The following is a 20,944-nucleotide window of genomic DNA, read 5'->3' on the forward strand; positions in this document are numbered from 1 at the left end:
TAAAGAATTCGTCCAGGAACTACAAGAGAAACTTGCCCGCTTGGAGCGCGAGTGTGTACAGGCGAGCGTTGAATTACAACGGGTTGTAAAGGCTCTTAAACATGAGAACTAGCAGCTGCGCGCACTACTCTAGCGCAAAGTTCTCGGACAAGTACGTCCTCTCTGCTAGCCAGACCGCCTGGGGTTGGCTTCTTGGGCAGAATCTAGGGCGCATCACGTTCGAGGTGCGAGAGCCACCGCCCCTCATCTATAACTCTAAGCAGCTCTCGGCGACGCACTGCACTGTGTGGATCACTATCAAGAGCCACACGTTCTATCTTCATCGTCTGCGCGCAGGTTCCATCAAGGTCGACCCGGTGCTTTAGATTAGAACGTATCACAGCGGGACGAAACTAACGGGTAATCCGAGCAGGACATCCGTGCAGGAGTCTAGCTGGATCCAGCCCCACACGGACACGATCCAGCTCAACGTGCACAGCTTCTCGCCATTGCAGTGGAGCACAAGAGACGTACGCAGAGGGGGCACAGTGAGCGCCGCTCCTGCCACGACCGCCGAAGAGGAGAGCCCGCCCTGGCATATAGCCTTCAATATTCCCATCAAGCCACCACTGAAGCTGCCACCGAGCTCCGCGCAGAAGGACTCAGTGCACAAAGAAGAGGACAGTCGGGGCCTCGCGCTGTCAGCATTATTGTCGTCGCCTGAGGACAACGTGTGCTGCACCGCCGTGGACACAGACGTACAGTGTGAGAATGTGCGTAGACTAGTAACATGCCCTCTTTGTCAGCATGATAGAAACGCTGACCCCTACGTATAGGACCCGGTGCCCCCTCTGTATGCAGCGTGATGAGGCTGGAAGGACTCCGGGGCTTTAGTCCTTCCTGGCCAGGGAAATCACACCAAGGCCCGATACGGACTCCACTCCGATCCGGATTCGGCTCCGGCTTCTCCTCCGTGATCCGGAGCGGAGCGGAGCCTTAGGACGCAGCGATTTTATACGAATCATGGCACCCTTGGAAGTTGAGCGCTGTCTAGAGCAGTTGTTTGTAAACATACAAGGTGATTGTGGCCACTAGTCATTCCAAAATAGGCCGCCGCTCCACCTCATCACACCTGCTGGTCCCATTTGGTCGCATCGTACTCATGCATATAGTCGAGGTGCTCGCCGCCGGCGGCGACCCACGCCTTAATACCTCCGGCCAGGATGGCACTCTCTATTTCTACGTCTTCGCGCTCCGTAATATAGTCAGCAAACCATCTGGCGGCTCGGCTACCACGGCCGTGGGAGGACCCTGGACGGGAGGCAGCGTTAATAGGAATGTTCCCAGGTATGAAAAAGTCTACGAAAGCTACAGGCAACTCACCGCAGTACCAGATAACCGTCCGGATGCCGGCGGCGCGGAACATGCTATATAGCGTCGGGATAGTAGGATAGAGGCTTTGGGCTGGGAGGTTAATGGATCCGCGAATCGTGCCACCCTGTGTCGATGCCTCCCGGTCAGCGGCAAGATCTCGAGCAGAGGACAAAGGCACGAGTTAGAAGCGGACGTACCTCGTGGTCATTGCGGCGCAGGTCGACTAGTATCAGGTTTAGTGCCTGCCCACCGCTGCTAGTGTCCGCGCTCCGCAGCAAGTCCAGCACCTAGCCGGGTGTCAGTTTGCGCAGATCGACCGCTCGAGGCGCTAGATAGGCGGCGTGCCACTGCTTGGTGGTTGCTTCTATGGCGGGGAGTAGAGGTGGGCGAATGATCTGTCTTGTTCTCTGTTTGAGGTGACTGGTTGTAGACAGCAGGGACGAAAGCTCGTGAATAAGTCTGAGGGTACCCGGAAGTGAATGCGGCCGGGATAGTACACGAGGCATGCTGGTAGTGGCTGCACTATTTACAAATGCACCAGCGAGAGAAGAGGAAAAAGGTGAGGAAGAGGCCATCTGTCACGCCCTGTCTCTGATTGGTCACCTGCGCAGGCAAATGAAGAACCGGAACGACCCGCAACGCCATTCGAAGTTTCTTGGCCATTGCCGCCTTGGCCCACTCTCTAGAGCTGCGTACGGGCCGGACAGTCAGCGAGCACTTGCCGCAACGGTGGGACCCTTGATTGAGGTGCCGGTCTTGATCGGGCTGGTATATCTGGTGCTGGTGCTGATAGTGGCCAGGCGATGGGGGTCTCGCAAAGCATGAGCAGATGGGCAGAGAATGGTGCGTTGGGTTCAGAAGTTCTGTTCAACACTTTGGTAGGACCGTTTCGATTCCAAGGACTATAACGTAACATTAAACATGTTACTAGTCGCATAATCATATAGATGGATAGCAAGATGTTGCCATAATCTGCAATATAGCCCGGTGCATAGTCAGGCCTAAGTAAGAAGCACTCTAATTCATCATTTTTCGAATAATTCCCCCCAATTGTCAGTGCGCCATGTATGTAGCTTGTCGTACAATAAATAGGCAGTTCACGGCTCTGTCCATCCCGGGCCGACGAACAGTCATCACACCTACATGCATTTAATGCATGTACCCGTGGTAGTGTGGTGGTCGGGGTTGTTGGAGGCTTCACCTCCATCCTTTTCCCCGCTCAATCCCCTCCCTAAGCACACAACTGCCGCCTCTATATAGACCAGTATACTGCGCTGTCAAAACAGTCACGAAACAAGATGGCGACTGGCAGCAAGGCTTGCTCTGCTGCGCGGCCAAATGGTGACGATCACCCTGACGGCCCTGGATCACCACCACCTCCCGATGGAGGCTACGGCTGGGTCTGCGTGCTCGCGCAGTTCCTCGTAAACGGCTTCACATGGGGTGTCGCGGCGGTACGTAGCAATATCTACGACCAGCTACTCCCACCTAACTGACTGGGAGCCGTCCCGCGATTGCAGGGCTACAGCGTCTACCTCGCCCACTACCTGTCAAACAATCTCTTCGCCGAGGGCAGACCCCTGGATTATGCCCTCATCGGGGGCTTCAACTTTGCCTTTGCTGTGCTCGTCTCGCCTTTCGCAACTGTTGCCTCTCGGCACCCTTGGGGCGTCCGAGGCCCCATGCTTGGCGGTGTGGTTCTCCTCTCTGGCGGTCTCATCGCAGCCAGTTTCGCCTCACGCGTGTGGCATCTCTACCTGACCCAAGGTTTGTGCGTCGGTGCTGGTATTGGCCTCATAAACGTTCCCGCCACCACCGTCGTGCCCCAGTGGTTCGAGAAGAGGCGCAGCCTCGCCAACGGCATCTGCTCAGCCGGGTCTGGCATCGGTGGTCTGATAGTGTGTTTCTCGACTGCCGCCATGCTCGACACACTCGGCTTCCGCTGGTCCCTGAGGATCACAGCCGCTGTCGTCTTCCTTGTCAATCTGACAGCGACGCTCCTGATTCGATCGCGCAACGCAGAAATCCAGCCTGATCTGCGTATCTTCAACGCCCACCTGCTCCGCTCGTATCAAGTCAACCTACTCCTGTCTTGGAGTGTCGTCCTCATGTTCGGGTACATCACCTTGATGTTCTCCTTGGCCGACTACGCGCGCGCCATAGGCAGCTCTTCCCAGGATGCGGCCAATATTGCCACGTTCTTGAACCTGGGCACGGCGCTCGGGCGTCCCCTCATCGGCTACGCGAGCGATCGCTTCGGCAGGGTGCATGTTGCTGGTATCCTCACCCTGACCTGTGGCCTGCTCATCTTCGTCCTCTGGCTTCCGAGCACGACATATGCCGCGCTGGTCGTGTTTGCCATCGTCAGCGGCGCTATCTTGGGTGTCTTCTGGGCGGTGCGTTTTACCCCTCGCGCACTCTTACAGACAGATAATTTTGCAGACGCTGATTTACACAGGTCATTGGTCCACTGGCAGCAGATGTCGTCGGCTTAAAGCAACTACCCGCCCTGCTCAACCTTGTCTGGATCTCAGTGGCACTGCCTAGTCTATGTGAGTATGGCCTAAACGGCCGTAGCCGTTCGTTCGCTTGCCAGGAACTGACGTTGTGATCATGGTAGTTGCCGAGGTTATAGCGCTTGAGATCAGGCAGTCAAGTCTCGGCTCGAGGTCCTACATCTACGCCCAGGTGTTCGCCGGCGTTTCTTATGTTGTCGTAAGTGTATTCTTGTGGGAGCTGTGTAGGGTCCGTAGAGCACAAGCAGGCGCCACCTGGGCCAGAGCACGTATCGCAGAGGACAGGGGATCGAAGAAGTGCAAAGACTTCAATAATAAGCTTAGGCTCATTTTTCAAATGACTTGCCATTAACGAATACCCGTCTGATGCTCCTTGAGACTCATGAATATATTATGACATCAAATATCTCCTCGAATGAGGGCAGCGTCAAAATTCGAATGCTGCAGTGTGACTATGCTCTCAACCCACGTATGGGCAATCAGTGACGATCTGACAAAACATATGCACCAAGTGTCATTAGCTCGCTGATTCTGTCCATTACTGTGTCTAGCTCGGCAACGACAAGCAACTTCATCCATCGGGCCGAGAGGCACGTTATAGACCTTCGCAACATGTCGGATGCACCACCCCACCGAGTGCACCACTTTCGGCTACAATACATACAAAATCTTCTATTTCACTACCACAAATTAGTTATCTTCTATAGATACGTTTGGATTAGATATTTCAGATATTGTCAGAAACGGAACACTGAGAAGAGTGAAAAGGTGCCTCATACATGCCTGGCGCCATCTTCCCAACCAATGACAATCGGGGCATGACAGGTGTCCTTTCGTAGGAGTACATCATGGTCCCACTTCTGACATGCCGCCCACGTGGATCCTTCGGCCATCATCGTTCATCGTTGTGCGCTAAAGGGGTGGTTTTGGAAAAATGTTCAAATCCAACACGTCCCTGCTAAATGTCCTCTGCATCACATGAGCCTGTTCCTCAACTCTTTGGGCACATTCTTGATCCCCAATGCCTAGAAAGGTATGCCATACCAATCCATGCCGACAGATAACCTCTGACTTGCTCGCGCGCATAGAACCGGATCCCGGCCCCTGCGGTCCAGAATCGCGATAACCAGCGTCGCTCACGTGCGCGGCGTCGGCAACTAATTGAGGAGCTTCAACACAAACTCCAGGACTACGAACGTCGGGGCGTTCAGGCCAGCATTGGCATGCAGCGGGTGGCTCAGGCTGTTGCATGGGAGAATAAACATCTCCGTGGCCTACTCCATCTCCGGGGGGTTTCGCAACATGATATCGATGCTCACCTCTCGCTGACGGGGTCTATTGGCACTGAACCCAATCCATGCCATCGAGAATTTCTTCAGAGAGGCACTAGTCCACTTTCGCCTCGCGCACAACGATGCAATGCGATGAAACAGCCGTCTACCGACAAGTCACGCACAATCGCGACCTATCCACAGGACATGGACAATATTCCACGGCCTCTAAGTACGCCACCCTTCAACTCCCCGTCGTCTATAACAAGTCGCGGACTGGAAACTCCAGCTCCTGCTAGATCGACTCGGTCAGCAGATGTAGCAGAGAGGGGTGGCGTCGCCACCACAAACCGCGACCACCAGAAGGGTCCTTCCTACGATTCACCCACCACTCAACTCCCAGACCGTGCGAGTATCTCCTTCATTTGTAATGATAGCTTCCCTGATGATGGTAGCCGCACAGACATACTCCCACCGGTGACGGACTGCTTTTGCCCACCTGACTCACCTGTTTCCGTCTCAGGCCACTGGAACAGAGGACTATCTTGCAAGACAGCGATTGAAATCTTAACTGGGCTGTAGAACAGTGTGGATTCCGACCAGGTCCGTGGTCTGCTGCACTGTGAAGAATCAGACGACTGTCTTGTTCAGAATTCCCGCGTGTTCCAGTTACTGGATACAATGGCCTAATTTAGTTGCTATTTCTCTGTCTGTTTGAAGCAGTTCAGATTCAAGTCCGGAAACCCCCAGATCTTCTCGCTGTGTATACATGCATGTAGCATGGCCTCCGCGAGCGTCTAGGACAGCGAAATGGGCAAGGCGGTGGGTCGCTTTGGGGTTCGCAGGAGATTAGAGAGCTCTTGTTCAGATTGCAGGCTATGATCGCATGGAAGCAACGAATAAGAAGTAACGGCAACGCAGCTACTGCGTAGTGTGCTCCGGTATCTGGGCTAGTCATGGCCTCCCTAGGACTCGCGGCTCTTTTGATATGCTAAGCTAAGAAGGTGTTGCACGAAAGCCCAATCAACGCTCCATCCTCTCTGTCAACCTCCGCGAGCACGTGTAGTTCTTCCTTTTCTCCGACGTTGTCCTACTAGTGGTATTGTTTGTGATCGGCTTGTGGAACCCTGTGCCTATTTGTGTGCGACCAACACGAGTCACGGCATGCCCTGAGGACCTGAACGCAGATGATACAGAGGCTTAATTTATCTTGAGCTTCTCGGCAAACGAGAAGGACAAGATTTGTGGACCAGACGGAATAGACCATTTTCTCCTCGCTACCTTGTCGCTTCGGAGCAACGGAGGGCTTGTCGCGGCGTTCTGAGCCCAGCAGGCCAAGGTGGTTGTGCCGATACGCACCTGGGCATCATCCTCAGTCGAACCTTGGGGAGTTGAGGCTCATGGCCGTAAGCAGTCCGGCGATTGTGGCGACGCATGGAAGGGTCAGGACCCAGCCCAAGAAGATGAAGGCGAGCTGCCTCCAATTCGTGGCGCCAAGGTCCAGATTCATCAGAGAAACGCCGACAACAGCCCCGGTCAACGTCTGCGTAGTGCTCACGGGCAGCCCCAAGCGGCTGGCAAGCAAGATAGTGATGGCTGCCCCGAGCTCCATCGCGTAACTCCTGGTTGGGCTGAGCTGGGTGATCTTATTACCGAGTGCCCTGACTATGTGGTGTCCCATGAACCAGAACCCCAGCCCGAGCAGCAGACCAGCAATCGCAAGGATCCAGACAGGTGTGTCATTGTCCTCGCCAACCTCTCCAGTCGTGTATGTTTCGTACACTGCCACCCAGGGGCCAACGGCGTTGGCAACATCGTTAGAGCCGTGGGCAATTGACATCATAACGGCGCTCGTGACCTGGGCGTACGTCCAAAGATGTTCGATGCGGTTGTCGTACTGGGGCGCCTTGCTGTGCACCGCTCCTAGATGCGCCGATGAGTGCGTGACACAGTCCCGAGTGACACCCTGCAGCAGAAAGTAGACAACGTAGCTGCCCATCCTCCTCGGATGATACAAGGGGAGATGATCCGTCGGGCCGAGGAAGCGTTCTTCCGGCTCCGGCTGGCGTTTCATGGGACGCAGGTTGGCCGCTGCGGACTGGCCCTCCAGGTCCCCAGGGGCATTGCCTTCTTCTGGGACCTGCTTGGGGGTCCGTGTCTCGCTTGCAACCATTCCCGTACCCGTGCTCGAGGTGTTTTGGTCGACGACGGACGGCTGGTTTCCGTCTGTGGACGTCTTGTCGTGTGCGCTCTGGTAGTGGTCGACCAGCATGGTTTCTTTGCCCGGGAAGTAGAGGGGCGGATTCTCCCGCCACAGGAGCGGGCCGAGAGGTAAATGCCAAGGGCGGATCCGTGGATCGGCGAGGATGACGACGCGGTGAAAGTACGGTCTGAAGAAGACGTGAGAGAGCGCCAGGACGCCAAAGAAGGTGCCGAACATGATGCCGCAGGCGACACCTGCACCCAGATCCTCCAGCGAAGGGGCGCCGGGCGTTTCGATTAGGAGCTAGGATAGCGCCGGTAAAGGCAAGGTAGAACGGAATTGCCCTAAGCGCCTTTTTGAATGCGTTCTTGCGCTCGAGGACGGCGTACTTGAGCGTGGCAAACAAGATGGCGGACACGGCCATGAGCGGGGAGATGACCCATGAAGCAGCAATCTGGGATACGCTGCCCTCCTTCCATTCCCAGGTGATAGATGACTGTTCGCCAATGCCCGCTCCGACGAGGGCACCTACGATTGTGTGGGTGGTGGACACGGGGAAGCCGAGCTTTGTGGCAGTGAGAAGCCAGGTCGCAGAAGCTATCTCGGCGCTGCCCATGGCGACGAGGAGGGCGGCAGGGTTGCTGCGGAAGCGATCGAGTCCAATGATGCCGTTCTTGATTGTGTCAGTCACGCGGGATCCCAGGACGACGGCGCCAAAGAACTCTGCAATGACGGACACGATGCCCGCCTGGGCCATGGTCAGAGAGCGCGCTGCCACCAAAGTGGCAAAGGCATTCGCCACGTCGTTCGCGCCATTGCCAAAGGCACTCAGACAGAAGGCGACGGTGGTGATGGCGAGAATCCACCAGTACTGCGGCAGAGCTGGCGCCATGGTGAGCCGATGGACGTCTTGACCTGCGGGTCGGAGTAGGCGCAGTAAGCAGCAATGAGAGGAAGATGGACGAGTTGGGAACAAAGGGGTAGAGCAGGGACAGATAGATAGGGAACTACTTCTGAAGAACAAGAGAGGTAGTAGTTCAGGATGCTGGCTCTATGGTGCCTTGGAGGTCTATATAGAAGTCCTCATGCTCCTACAGCAAGCACCGCGAGAGAGACACGTGGGATGGACAACGACGATGAATGGCAGAGCTCTTCGCGGGACCTCTCCAATTTTTCCTTCAATCGACTAAGAGGGAGAAACACAAGCTCACTAGCAAATCCTGGACCTCCGACACTAGCCAATGGTGGGCCAAGGTGGTCAAGTTGGAGTGTCCCGGGGCTTTAGCAGGTGTCTGGTTAGCAGCTCCATATTCTAGAGTCTTATTTTCAATTAGCAATGTTCTGACCATGAAGAGCTAAGCGCTTCCTGTGATGCAGGGACTCTCCCTGTCGGTGGTGAGCCCACAGTCTCCAAGTGGCCTGCCTAGAGGGCTCCAAGATCCGGCTTGGGAGCACAATTCACACGTAGCATGTGAAGGTGGCACAATATCTGTCCCCATTGTCGTGGACACCCTAGCGAGCGTCCTGGGAGCTCTTCTATTGTCCTTATCGCGCGGGTAACGAGCCTTGGCAACATAGACATGGATATGAACATGGACATGAGACCCCACCCCGACGAACACGCCCGCCAAACTCGCCACGCCACGAGGTGTCAGTTCATTGCAGGGCGCATTAGGTGCTGTCCAACGCTGGCCGAGAGGGTGGTTCATAGCAGCGCCATCTCCGACGGTGTTGCGCGAGACAGGACTTGTGACTCGAGGTAGTCATAGTGGGACATGTCGTTGCCGACCACCTCGATCCAAAAGGCAACGACGCCTAATTGGACCGACGCTGGTGCAAGCCTTGAAAAGTCGCTGCGGGACTGACAGATGCCCTCGATGGGATTGGCCTGCTCATATGAGCACCAGCATCTCGTCTGGGTCCTTGCCAAGCCTGGCCAGGAAGCCAAGTGTAGAGACTCGGTGGAGCGCCCGCCACACACTTTAGACCAGCAAGGGCCTACGTCCGTCCACCCCACCTACAGTCATCACATGCAACGTCTAGACGAAAGAGTGCGGCCCCTTCTGCCCACCGGAGGCTCGACGGCCCAATCAAATGTTGGTCATGACATGCATCGCTCCTCTGCGGTTCGCCGTCTCTGCGCCCGACTTTGCCTGGGCTGTGAATGAATAAGCAACAGGTCGGACGACCAGGCAGACAGACGACTAGAAGCGGCTGTGGCCCTCAGCCGTTTGGCCAAGGAAGACAGTGGTCGAGTGGCTGTCTCTTTGTGTATATAATGTGACCTGCGGCTCACGTTCTGTTGATCGTTCTGAGACACTCGAGACCACGCTCTGGCCACCGCAAGCGTGCTGGTCATGGAAACAGACAAGCATCGCTGGACAACGTCTTCGGACCAAGGTCCCGTCCACTTGGATCTCGCCTTCACGGTGGAAAGTGGCTTCAGGTCCGGCTTGTACTCGTCGAGCGTCTGCCTCGTACGGCCGGGCGACACCCTCAAAGGGTCCTACCGCATCAAGACAGGGCTTGCCATGGGTGGCAGTTGGGTCGAGGTGTCACTGCAAGGTAACGACCTGCGCCCCATTCTCTAATCAGAAGCTGATCACTTCCGCACAAAGGCATACAGTCCGTCATGACCGAGGACGCGGTACCGTCCCGCGATGGCATGTACCGAGACCATTTCAGAGCGGAAAGAGTTGAGTCTACACTGTCACTGTGGACGTGGCAGGCACCCGTGGTCCAACAGCGTCCCTCACTGACACGAATCTCCCCCCTCTCTAGTTCCTCCACCTCAGCCACCGCGTAAAGCTGGATGATGACCACAAGGTGGAGGATGGCCAGAGGGTCTACACGGTCCCCTTTGTGCTCGTCATCCCCCCCGGGCTCGACCGGACCAGTGACCGGACTGAAGACAGGTGCAAGCCGCTGCCACCATCCTTCGATATACAGCGCTCAGCGCTCACCGCCTGGAGCCGGCCCGTGCCACCGAGCGTCTTCATATCGTACTTGTTGCGGGCTTCCGTACAGTACTCCGGCCCTCCCGAAGACGCAGCGCCGGGCCGTCCAAAATCTGCCCATGTCGTCCACCCCCTGACCTGCCTGCCCTACCTCGAGACGCAGCCTCCAATCGAGACCAGCTGCTTCCCCAAAGAATATGTCCTCTCCGCCAGACAGACCGTCTGGGGGTCGTTCGTCGGCCGCAAGCTGGGGCACGTTACTTTCGAGACGCGAGAGCCCCCGCCTCTAGTCTACAATTCCGAACAGGCCTCGGCAACCGACTGCATCCTCTGGATCACCATCGACGGCCGCCCGGCCGACCTTCATCGTCTCCGTGCCGCGTCCATAAAGGTCGAACCGGTGCTCCAAATCAGGACCTACTACAGCGGGACGAAGCTGGCGGGGACGCCACATAGGGAAGCCGTCAACGAATCTAGGAGCATCCGGCTACACGCGGACACGGTCTAGCTTGAGGCTCATAGCTTCTCGTCCCTGCAGTGGAGCACAAGAGACGCCCGGAGGGCGAGCACGACGAGTGTTGCTTCCTTCTGGCCAAGCGGAGAGTCGGTTCGAGAAGAGGCGAGCCGGCCGACCCTTGCCGCTGAGGAGGATACTATACCCTGGCACACCCATGCCACTGTGCCCATCGAGCCACCGCTGAGGCTGCAGCCGAGCTTCTGCGGCGACTATGTGGCCTCGTCATATGCCATCATCGCAAAGATATCCATCGGCGGGGTCTACGCCAAGTCATCGTACCTCTTTTTCCCGCTCCAGGTTGCCTACCCATGCGCCGCGCGGCGAGACTCGGAGCAGACAGGCGTCGAGCGCCTGGGTCCCGCGCCGTCGCCCTCGCTGGAAAACAATGTGTGCTGCTCCGCTATGGACGCAGACATGCAAAGCAACAATGTGCGTACACACTCACCATGCCCTCACACCCTGTCTGCCTGATGTCAATGCTGATCCCGCGATGAAGGACCTCATGCCGCCCCCCTACGTCGCGCAATGAGCAAGGTGGCGAGGTCGAAAAAATGCAGCCCTAGGCAAAATGGCGGAGAGATTTCCTGGGGCATCAATTCACTCACGGCCCCGGCCGGGGAGGGCCACGCCACGGGGCCTTGCGGCACAGCATGACACCGCAGTTGGGGCTGGTCTTTCCAAGATCTGCTGTGGGCAAAGCACAGTACAATGTCAAGACGCTCTGTGTACGTCGTTACTCGATAGCTCCTGTATTGAAATAGCGTTGGTAACACTGTCAAGGGTGATGGACGCGCTGTGGAGCAGAGGGCCCTTGTACAAACAGGGTCCTGCTAGGTTATTCGGCAGCAAGCATGGCTATTATTCCTCTCGCCTGCCTGCCTCGCGCCTACTGATGATGTTGGTATCATTTTGCCGAGTCATATTCGTGCATGTAGTCGAGGTGCTCCCCGCCGGCGGCGACCCACGCCTGGATGCCACCGGCCAAGATAGTGCTCTCCATTCCTCCGTCCCCGTTCTCCGCGATGTGGTCGGCGAACCATCCTGCAGCGCGGCTGCCGCGGCCTTAGGAGGACCCTAGACAAAGGGCAGGGTTAGCACGGATGGTCCATACATGTAGAGTGCACTGTCCTCCGGGAGGATGGCAGGCGACGCACCGCAATACCAGATGACTGTGCGGATGCCGGCGGCCCGGAATACGCTGTATAGTGTCGGGATGGTGGGATAGAGGCTCTGCGCTGGGAGGTTGATAGACCCCCGGATCGTGCCGCCCTGTATAGATGGACGCCCCCAGGGTCAGCGTCCAGGTCTCGGAGCCGACCCAAGCAAGTGGTCGGGGAAGGGTTACATACCTCGTGGTCATGACGGCGCAGGGCGACGAGGACGAAGCTTGGTGCCTGCCCAAGGCCACCGGTGTCTGGGCTCCGCAGCAGGTCTAGCACCTGGCCGGGTGTCACTGTGCGCGGATGGATGGCTCAGGGAGCCGGGTAGGCGGCGTGCCTCGGCTTCGTGGGATCATCCATGACTGGTATCCGAGGTCTCGGAAGCTGTTAGTGCAGGTGGCTTCTAGTGCAAGTGGGCGCTTCTGGAAGGGTCGGTCCAGCAACGGAGGTTGCGAGGATGGACAGGAAGTTGAGAGTAGGCGCGGCAGGCCGGTGTGTGATTCTAAGGGTCTCACGCGGAGGAAGTGGCGCCCAGAAGAACGTAGTAAGAAGCACAAGCGAGGCACATGGCGGCAACACTTATGCATTTATACGGTACATGTGACGTGCCTTTCCGCAGCCAGCCCAGTCGCCAGGCCCGGGCTCGTGCGCGGCTGAATGCACGTCGGGTGCCTCCTTGCAAAGACCTGTGTCTGGCACATGTAACCAGTGGCCAATCGGCAGCTTCTCTTCGCTAGCGGGTTAGCATGGCTGGTTGCGGCATGGAGTGCTGACGGCTGGGTGGAAGCATCCGTTAACCCCTGGATTCCTGAATCCTGTCCTATCGGGGCATCTGTCACCACCCGCCCTTGATTGGCCGGCCGCGTCCGCCAGAGAAAATGAACTATGGGAGAACCTGCGAGTCATGGACGGAACCGACGTAGGCTACCTAGTCCCGGCCCTTGAACCATTCCACGTGCAAGCCAATCGAAGTGGCGTCTTGAGCCGATTCCATGTCTATTTAATAGCCTTTCCAGTGGCTCATCATCGCCTGCCCGTGCCAGAATCTTCATCACTTGCCATCACTGCATTAGCAGCTGCAACCTCCGGCCCCAAACGCCAAACGCTCCCGCCGTCGACTGCTGATAGAGAACTATGTACACACACTCCCACGGACCCAGCCCTGTGGCGCCGCCAGATGCGTCCCATCAGAACCATCGTCTTCAAGACGCCGGCTCGTCCACGACGGGTACCGCGCCCAACGAGGAGATGCCTCGCAATCCCGACGCTGAAAAAGGCCTCGCGCCACCGCAGGCCGGGGAACGAGAGAAGCAGGCCACCGGAGGAACCGGCCAGAGCTCGGCCTTCAAGGCCCTGGGCTGGCTGGATAGGCTCCTGGCCCTCTGGATCTTCCTTGCCATGGCTATTGGCATCATCCTGGGCAATTTTGTCCCCAACATTGGTCCGGCCCTTCAGCAGGGCAAGTTTGTTGATGTGTCTATCCCCATTGGTACCATGGCCCTCCATTCCCCGTAAGCCGTCTGATCATCTAGCTAATCTCGTGTCACCTGGCAGCCATTGGCCTTCTCGTCATGATGTACCCCATTTTGTGCAAGGTGCGGTACGAGGCGCTGCCCGAGGTCTTCTCGCACCGCGCCATCTGGAAGCAGATTGGCTTCAGCATCCTGATCAACTGGATCATTGCCCCTTTTCTCATGGTACGTGTGCTGTCGTCTTGTATCGAATCGCCAGCACGGTTCGGCTGCTGACAGGAATCCCCGCAGCTTGGCCTAGCTTGGGCTTTCCTCCCCGATGAAGAGGGCTTGCGAGAGGGTCTCATCCTCGTTGGGCTTGCCAGGTGCATCGCAATGGTATGTTCCGCCTTCACCTACCAGAGGATTCTGGATTCCAGCAGCTGACCACTTGTCTTCCTCAACCAGGTCCTGATATGGAATGGCCTCGCCGGCGGCGACGCCGAGTACTGTGCCATTCTCGTGGCAATCAACTCGCTCCTGCAAATGGTCCTCTACGCCCCGATGGCTATACTTTTCATAGGCGTCATAGGCGGCGACGCGGCGGCCAGTACTATTTCCTACTCGACCGTCGCTATAAGCGTCGCTGTCTTCTTAGGCATCCCCCTCGGGGTGGCTATGGTTACCCGGTTTGTCCTCCGTAAGCTCGCCGGCGCAGACTGGTACGACCGCGTCTTTATACGCTACATATCTCCATGGGCCCTTATCGGCCTTCTCTACACCGTCCTCGTGCTCTTCGCGTCGCAGGGCCGCCAGGTCGTCCAACAGATCGTGTCGGTCGTCCGCGTGGCTGCCCCTCTTATCGTCTACTTCATCATCGTCTTCTTTGTCACCCTCTGGATGGCACGCCGCGTCGGATTCAACTACTCGCTGTCCGCGACGCAGAGCTTCACGGCAGCCAGCAACAACTTTGAGCTAGCCATCGCCGTCGCCGTCGCGGCATACGGCCCGGACAGCAAGCAGGCGCTGGCCGCGACAGTGGGTCCCCTGATCGAGGTGCCCGTCTTGATTGGGCTTGTATATCTTGTCCGTGTCGTGGCAAAGCGGTGGCGGTTTGACAACTTGTGAACTCGGTCCACAGGCGGTTGGTAGCTAGTTGGCTTGCCCTGTTACGAAGCGTGGCCTCTATTCAATGGCATTCAAGCCTATCCCGTATGTAAAATATTATGCAGATCTAGCCGAAAATAGGTACATCACAGTCAAGGTGGGCAGCGAACGCAGTAGAGCCTCGGCGGTTACAGTGGACCGGCAGCGATGTACGGCGTTCTCTAGCCAAACAGGCAAACAGAAATATACGACACCAAGCACCCTGGCTCACGGCAGCCTGGAGCGTATGATACCCGATAATCACGACGATCTATTTCAGCGATCAATCGCACACCGGCGCCCTCTGCAAGCTGACAGCAGCCCGTTCAAGGCCCAGGCTACTCTCCCACCCCCTACTAGGCTTGATCGACGCTGCATCATGCTCCACTGCTAAGAACAAAAAAGCTTAGCCTGCAAGCTCGCGAGTTCAATGCATTGTGTCTTGTTCTGTCGGCGACAGTCCACCGTAGTGGCAACCACACGAAACGTGGCACTCTTCAAAGCTGAACACTAAGCAACTTTAGATGTTTCACCGCATGCGGAACAAAACCACGATTGGGGGTGACGCGTTAGTGGCTCCAGGTCGGCAGCCATGTCACGCGTTGTTGCCTGAACATCTTCTGAAGCGATTATTGTTGTGCTCGCTTCCATTTTTTGCCTGACGGCCTAGGAAGGCAGGCGGTGGCCTGTGTTTCTATTTGGTGCAGACCGCCTGCCTACTTAGTCGCCGCTTGCCGCCTCCGTCAATGCGCTAGAAGACCTGAATCAATGCCTTATGCGCCCTCTCACGTAAACGAAGCCTTTTCCACACCGCCTCGGACAAGGAAGCCAGGACTACCCGAAGAAACAAAGTCCCTGTCATAGAGCATTGGGAGATCACTGCGAATATCTACGAGAATTTCGAACGTGAGCCAAAGCCCTCCTGCTGCCCACTCGGAAGAAAATAAATCATGCGGTCGCGGCCGATCAGTCTCACAGCTGCTCTTGAGTTCTGTTTGAAAAAGCTCCACATGAGAATGCAGTGTGAACTCGGGAACAAATATCCTAGTCTTTTGCGCTGCATCGCAGCGGTAACGGCTCACGAATGCATTCGTGGGCCAGACCGTGACACTCAGCAACTTATAATAGAAGAAGCAGGAATGCTTAATTCTAGTTCCACTAGTATAGAGTCTTTTATCCAATACCTCTACACTGATCAAATCGAAGCCTTGAAGCTAGATAACTTTTTAGAAGTGCCTTTGGTGCATGTGTTGGGTAAAGTTCTAGATAAAACGCCCGGAATAAAAAACCTATGGTATCGTGACCGCATTGGTATGTCACTCTAACACAAGTGGAGGCCCTTGTTCGTCGACTCTTTGCCAACTACCTTGTCCGTGAGCACCAGAAGTCTATTTGGTCTCCGTCACGGTTGGACTTGGCTAATGTCATAGCTCGACCGCTCAGCGGCGAAGGAAATAGACTACCCTATACTAGCTACGCGGGTGGATCGCGCACGGACCTACGCGCACTCCATTTTCGTAGCCAGACAAGTAGCAATATTAAGAAAAAGTACCTTTCCGTAGCCATAGATCCGGACACGTTCCCTGTCCTCTTCAGAAAGACGCCCGTGACATAGCTAGTTATGTGTAAAAAAGGGCGAAGTGGGACGTTGCGGCTCGCCTTTGGCGCTTCAGCTGTCTGAAAAACCCCGCTCGCCCGGCATGGCTATAAAATAATCGCGGCTACATGTCTTGTGGCTTAAATAAAGGCCTTAGGGGTGCTGAATTACGCGTCACGTTCGGTATCGCTCGAATTCGGAGGTTTCAGTAGACATCGAGACGCGGTTAGTGCAGTCACGGCCCATGTCATCCTAAATGTTAATGATTGAACCTACGTTGAAGATTGCGTTCTCTTCCAAGACGTGAAGGTAAGCATAGGATATGTCGGCTATAGAGGCATATGCGGCGATAGCAGTCCGCTCTCATCTCGAGCTTTTATTTGAGTGAACGGGGAGCTATCGTTATCTGCAGCAGATAGCGCTTGCATTTTCTTGAGTTAACGAAGAGCAAGGATCAGAGCCACCCCCTTAGACACCCCACCCTGACCTGGGCGCTTAATGGAGGCTAACAATTTTCCTGCACTCTCAAACAACTGATCGACGTTCAAGGATCGCCCGTTTTGTTGACGGTCATGTGACATAACGGTACTGTGGATCATCGCTCGTGGATGACAACCTCCAGAAACGGAGGTTATGGGCGTCTATTCTAGATGCCTGTTCTTCCACTTCAAGCTGTCAGCGTCCTGACAGCAAAGAGTCCTGAGGGGCTGATTAGTAGTTGGGTCGGTGACGACCAGCGAATACCGGCTGTTGTATGTTTTTGCAGTTCTTTTTGCTCGACAAGGTGGACAACAACGCAACACGAGTTGAATCGCGCTGAGCCTTGACTATAGTTTCCCCAAGTGCGTACTGTTCGTGGGATCTCCCCTCGACGACTTGCACGCCACGAGTTGGAAGCTCAAGCCAAAATCTCGTCAGCGCTGTCACCGTCGACACTCCTGCCGCCCTTATCCATTTTGTACGATTGATACTTGGCGTCCTTGTCACGAGGTATCAGACTCGTCCTCCTTTTTTGAAAGCTGTGGAGTTGGTATGAGCATGAATCCTGCGCGTCTGTTTGGTCCATCCGCAATCCTTTCGTCGACGGCCCCTTGGACTGTTTCTTCCCGCCCTGCGAGCTGGAGCTGAAGATCTGAAGCTGGGGAAGGTAGGTCCGGATCAGCGACTTGAATCGCATGGCACAGGCGCATATAATGCCGAGGTTGATCTCGGCAATGGACCAGATGCCAAGGATGGCCTGCGTATACGTTGAGTCCTCGGTGCGAGGGAGGACCACGGCATATGGCAGGCGGGCTATGGAGCACACGACTACGCTGCCACGTCAGTCAGTCAAAACTTTTCCAACGATTATCACGCGCGGTCTGAAAGCACCAATGCGCTTCTTGCGTGAGGGGGGGAAGAATGGGAGGTAGGTGCGTACAGTGATCCGATGGCCAGGATACACCCAATCGAGATTTTCTGCTTCAGCAAAAGCTGGAGCTTGTGAACTGTCGGTATCGGGATGGCGATCACTGCAAAATCAGATGCAATGTTCAACACCGCATGCGAAAGCGCGACGTTTTCCAGGCACTGAAGGGCGCCCTCCTTGAGGGGATTGCACGGGCCGCCCGTGATGACGCAGCATGCCATGGTGTATGTGAAGATGGCGACGGCGACGAGGACGACAACGATGCGGTAGGCGATGGAAGGGTTGATCTGATACAACACAGCCAGAATGGCTAGCTTGGTGACGGAAGGGCATATCAAGTACGCCAGCGTGTTGGGCAGCAAGGTCTATATGGTGTTAGTGGGAAAGTTTGTCTACTGGCCTTCCAAAGTGTGGTCCGGATTGGCCAAGGCAGGCGATATCGTGCCTTGTTCATTTCCATCAAAGATGCCAGTGATACATCCCAGAGGTGTTTCCCCCAGCCCCAATTCATCACTGTCCGAGTCAGCTATGCGTAGGCCCGGAGGAGACCCGTCGTAATATTTACGATTTATCAACGTGATGAAGTAGGTGAGTGACAAGCCGTAGGATATCGTGATAATCACTACTTGTTACATGTTGTGGTCAGTCTCCGGCTGCTCGGGGGATTTGAGGTCTCGTCTTGGAGGGCGTCCATACCAAGGTCCATCTCAACTTTCTTGATGAGCTTCACAGCCTGGAAATACCGGAGGCCAAGAACAACCGTGGCCAAGAAATATGTGAGGCCAAAAGCAATCACATTGGCCATCTGCACCGAGTTGTACGGACCATCGAATTGCGACTCCTGGTCTCCCGGCGGTTGCATGCCTGGTGTCGTCGACAGGTCGATTTGTTCACTGGTCATCGTCGTGGTGGGATACGCAGAGGGGACGGAGATAGAACAATAGCGGTGGAGCTAGCAATAGGATAAAGACGCCGAGAATACGATTATTTCAAGGACTTTATAAACTCCATTCTCAGGGGTCGCCAAGGCGACATGTTGGTCCCAGCATTCGGGGCGAATTAATAAACGGGACTTGGGCTCGAGGACCAACAATAAGAAATCAGAAACTCTTGCTTCTCTCCTGCATGCGGTTTTGATACGGAGTACGGATAGTCTCTATGACTAGGCCGTGACCGCTGTGAGTCTGTGACGGTCAAGGATCATCACACCAGTCCCATGCAGGTTGTCAGTACTCCGTATGCACGGACAGGCATCTTGAAATTTGGGACTGGGGATTCAACTGACAAGTCAACATGTCGTCCGGACCCCTGTCAAACCCACACCACCAACGCACCAAAGTACCAAAACGAGTTGCTTAGCGAGGCTGACGATAAGAGTGCGATATCCCCTTGTCTGTCGTCTTTCCGAGAGCAGCGTCCGGTCCTGTCCAACAAGCACGACTCGTCACAACAGACAATCCAAGCGACCTTGTTTCCGCATGCTCCCTGTCGACAACAACCAACATGGACTACCTCTTTGGCCGCAAGCCTGCCGTCAAGGTCGTCCCCACAGACCGAGTCCTGCCGCTTCACTTCTTTGAGGACAGTCCACTGGTCCAGGGGAACAACATGGCCGTCTCACTCGTGTTCGACTCCGTTCTTGACCCGGAGAAGCTGCGGCTAGCTCTAGAGGGTCTGGTCAAGAGACCAGGGTGGGAAAAGCTGGGAGGCCGGCTGAGGACAAATGTGAGAGTAAAATCGTAGCCACGGCTTCAATGACGAAGATGCTAAGTTGTCATCCGTCTCGCTGCACAGGGCGCTGGCAAGATCGAATGGCACATCCCAAACGAGTTCACGCGCGAGCGGCCAGCCATCGGCTTCTCCCACGTAGACCACGGCATGTCCGCTGCTTCTCACCCTGCGGCCTGCAAGATCCCGCAGCCCTCTACCCGACCCGCTCGGGTCAGCGACCCGGATGACCTGGCAGATCTGGCGTGGGAGCCCGGGTATCGACCTGGAGGCATCAAGGACTACCTCACCTCCGATCGCCCGGTTCTGGGCCTGCGCGTCAACTCCTTCACTGACAAGACGGTTGTCGTGCTGCAGTGGCAGCACGTTGCCTTTGATGCTCTCGGGATGCAGTACGTCGTTGAGGGGTGGAGCAACATGCTCTGGGGCAAGGAAGCAGACATCCCAACGCCGTGTGATGCCAAATCGGATCCTTTCGACGCCATCGCAAAGGGTACGCGAACTGCCACGGAGCAGCACGTCTTAGCGGACAGACGGGTCGGACTGGTCGGTATTCTCAGGTGGGGGTTAGGCTACGGTTTCGACATGCTCGTCCGAGCCAAGGACAACGGCATGGTCTGTATCCCGGAGACGTACTGGCGACCGCAGCTAGAGAAGGCCGTGGAGGAGCTCCGCGCGGAGGCTGTCGGGAGGGGCGAGGATCCTTCCAAGGTTTTCCTGACGGAAGGCGACATTCTCACAGCATGGACCATGAGTTGTGTTGTGAGGTCGATGGGTATGAGCCCTGACAGACTAGTAGGTTCTGACCCCGCTGGACAAGTTACACGTATCATTGTTGTGAAATAGTCGAGTTAATCCTGCGACTAGGTTGCCGGGTCCATTGCCATGTCGCTTCGGAAGGCATTCGAGGGCGATCTGATCCCTGCGTCGACTGAGCGGCCTTACGTCGGCAACGCGTTCGGGTGGGCAAACGTGCTCGTCAGTGCCGGCGACGTCTCGTCGAAGCCGCTGAGCTGGCTCGCGCGCCAGGTACGAAAGGCCATCAACGAGCAGGGCACGCGGGCGCAGCATGAGGCCTACTACGCCATGGTGCGCGCATCGAACACCGGCCTACCCATCGCCATCATCGGGAACGGAGGGATGGCTCAGATAGGGTTCTCCAACTGGTCAAAGGCCGGTCTTTTCGACCTGGACTTTGCTCCGGCGCGTAGGCACGCCGGAGAAGGTGACGCGCCATGCCGCCCTTGCTATGTCCAGGAGAACCACGGCCCCATCAAACCCGTGGACGGCTTCTTTGTCCTTGGGAAGGATGACAAGGGCAATTACTGGACCTCAGCTTGCAAGGTGAAGGGTCAGTGGGCGGAGCTTCAGAAACAACTCGACAAAGACTTTGAGGTGGCCGTGTGATGGCTGTTGAGACTACTCTTCCAGCATCGCGAGATTAGCTTTCAGTCGGCTTCTTTTGTTGTGAAATGGGTTGAGATACCAATATTCTCGCCTTCAGAGGAACTTTTCCTGATAAAAAAGGCTAGAGATGAGAGTGTGGTTTGTGAAAGGGGAACATTGCTCTCGTGGCCAGGGTTCACTACCAGCACTCAACTACCCTGAACCACTTTCACGTGCTACAAAGGGGACTA

General features: G+C 56.1%; 10 protein-coding genes across 10 annotated transcripts; 7 read left to right on the forward strand and 3 right to left on the reverse strand.

The window, feature by feature from the left end:
* Positions 1-101: 101 nt before the first annotated feature.
* On the forward strand, positions 102-845 carry F5Z01DRAFT_738180 (uncharacterized protein; the record flags this gene model as incomplete). Its single annotated transcript, XM_046266814.1, has 3 exons — positions 102-356; positions 426-752; positions 816-845. 3 exons carry the CDS (start codon positions 102-104, stop codon positions 843-845), a joined length of 612 nt encoding a protein of 203 aa, XP_046116620.1.
* Positions 824-2,502, reverse strand: F5Z01DRAFT_690461 (Rhodanese-like domain-containing protein; the record flags this gene model as incomplete). Its single annotated transcript, XM_046266114.1, has 4 exons — positions 824-1,290; positions 1,363-1,477; positions 1,551-1,640; positions 2,497-2,502. 4 exons carry the CDS (start codon positions 2,500-2,502, stop codon positions 1,106-1,108), a joined length of 396 nt encoding a protein of 131 aa, XP_046116621.1. The 3' UTR covers positions 824-1,105.
* Positions 2,503-2,554: 52 nt separating this feature from the next.
* On the forward strand, positions 2,555-4,377 carry F5Z01DRAFT_660333 (major facilitator superfamily protein). Its single transcript, XM_046263825.1, has 4 exons — positions 2,555-2,807; positions 2,874-3,749; positions 3,812-3,905; positions 3,974-4,377. Exons 1-4 carry the CDS (start codon positions 2,652-2,654, stop codon positions 4,219-4,221), a joined length of 1,374 nt encoding a protein of 457 aa, XP_046116622.1. The 5' UTR covers positions 2,555-2,651; the 3' UTR covers positions 4,222-4,377.
* A 513-nt stretch (positions 4,378-4,890) lies between these two features.
* On the forward strand, positions 4,891-5,722 carry F5Z01DRAFT_638196 (uncharacterized protein; the record flags this gene model as incomplete). The annotated part of the gene is made up of 2 exons (XM_046262350.1): positions 4,891-4,902; positions 4,958-5,722. The coding sequence occupies 2 exons, from the start codon at positions 4,891-4,893 to the stop codon at positions 5,720-5,722; spliced, it is 777 nt and encodes a 258-aa protein (XP_046116623.1).
* A 790-nt stretch (positions 5,723-6,512) lies between these two features.
* F5Z01DRAFT_682515 (phosphate transporter family protein) lies at positions 6,513-8,235 on the reverse strand (the record flags this gene model as incomplete). Its single annotated transcript, XM_046265769.1, has 2 exons — positions 6,513-7,646; positions 7,726-8,235. 2 exons carry the CDS (start codon positions 8,233-8,235, stop codon positions 6,513-6,515), a joined length of 1,644 nt encoding a protein of 547 aa, XP_046116624.1.
* A 1,465-nt stretch (positions 8,236-9,700) lies between these two features.
* F5Z01DRAFT_675812 (uncharacterized protein) lies at positions 9,701-11,346 on the forward strand (the record flags this gene model as incomplete). The annotated part of the gene is made up of 5 exons (XM_046265187.1): positions 9,701-9,908; positions 9,962-10,038; positions 10,125-10,802; positions 10,839-11,246; positions 11,314-11,346. 5 exons carry the CDS (start codon positions 9,701-9,703, stop codon positions 11,344-11,346), a joined length of 1,404 nt encoding a protein of 467 aa, XP_046116625.1.
* A 1,879-nt stretch (positions 11,347-13,225) lies between these two features.
* Positions 13,226-14,556, forward strand: F5Z01DRAFT_625330 (arsenical-resistance protein; the record flags this gene model as incomplete). Its single annotated transcript, XM_046261414.1, has 4 exons — positions 13,226-13,466; positions 13,532-13,674; positions 13,741-13,827; positions 13,897-14,556. 4 exons carry the CDS (start codon positions 13,226-13,228, stop codon positions 14,554-14,556), a joined length of 1,131 nt encoding a protein of 376 aa, XP_046116626.1.
* A 968-nt stretch (positions 14,557-15,524) lies between these two features.
* On the forward strand, positions 15,525-16,505 carry F5Z01DRAFT_690493 (uncharacterized protein; the record flags this gene model as incomplete). Its single annotated transcript, XM_046266115.1, has 2 exons — positions 15,525-15,885; positions 15,906-16,505. The coding sequence occupies 2 exons, from the start codon at positions 15,525-15,527 to the stop codon at positions 16,187-16,189; spliced, it is 645 nt and encodes a 214-aa protein (XP_046116627.1). The 3' UTR covers positions 16,190-16,505.
* Positions 16,506-17,069: 564 nt separating this feature from the next.
* On the reverse strand, positions 17,070-18,480 carry F5Z01DRAFT_675814 (uncharacterized protein; the record flags this gene model as incomplete). The annotated part of the gene is made up of 5 exons (XM_046265188.1): positions 17,070-17,484; positions 17,592-17,944; positions 18,058-18,092; positions 18,145-18,201; positions 18,276-18,480. The coding sequence occupies 5 exons, from the start codon at positions 18,478-18,480 to the stop codon at positions 17,070-17,072; spliced, it is 1,065 nt and encodes a 354-aa protein (XP_046116628.1).
* Positions 18,481-18,768: 288 nt separating this feature from the next.
* Positions 18,769-20,914, forward strand: F5Z01DRAFT_223297 (uncharacterized protein). The gene is made up of 4 exons (XM_046258238.1): positions 18,769-18,795; positions 18,865-19,304; positions 19,374-20,102; positions 20,175-20,914. Exons 2-4 carry the CDS (start codon positions 19,083-19,085, stop codon positions 20,712-20,714), a joined length of 1,491 nt encoding a protein of 496 aa, XP_046116629.1. The 5' UTR covers positions 18,769-18,795; positions 18,865-19,082; the 3' UTR covers positions 20,715-20,914.
* Positions 20,915-20,944: the final 30 nt, after the last annotated feature.

Source organism: Emericellopsis atlantica (genome assembly GCF_019669845.1).
Source record: "Emericellopsis atlantica unplaced genomic scaffold F5Z01scaffold_20, whole genome shotgun sequence".
NCBI lineage: Eukaryota > Fungi > Ascomycota > Sordariomycetes > Hypocreales > Bionectriaceae > Emericellopsis > Emericellopsis atlantica.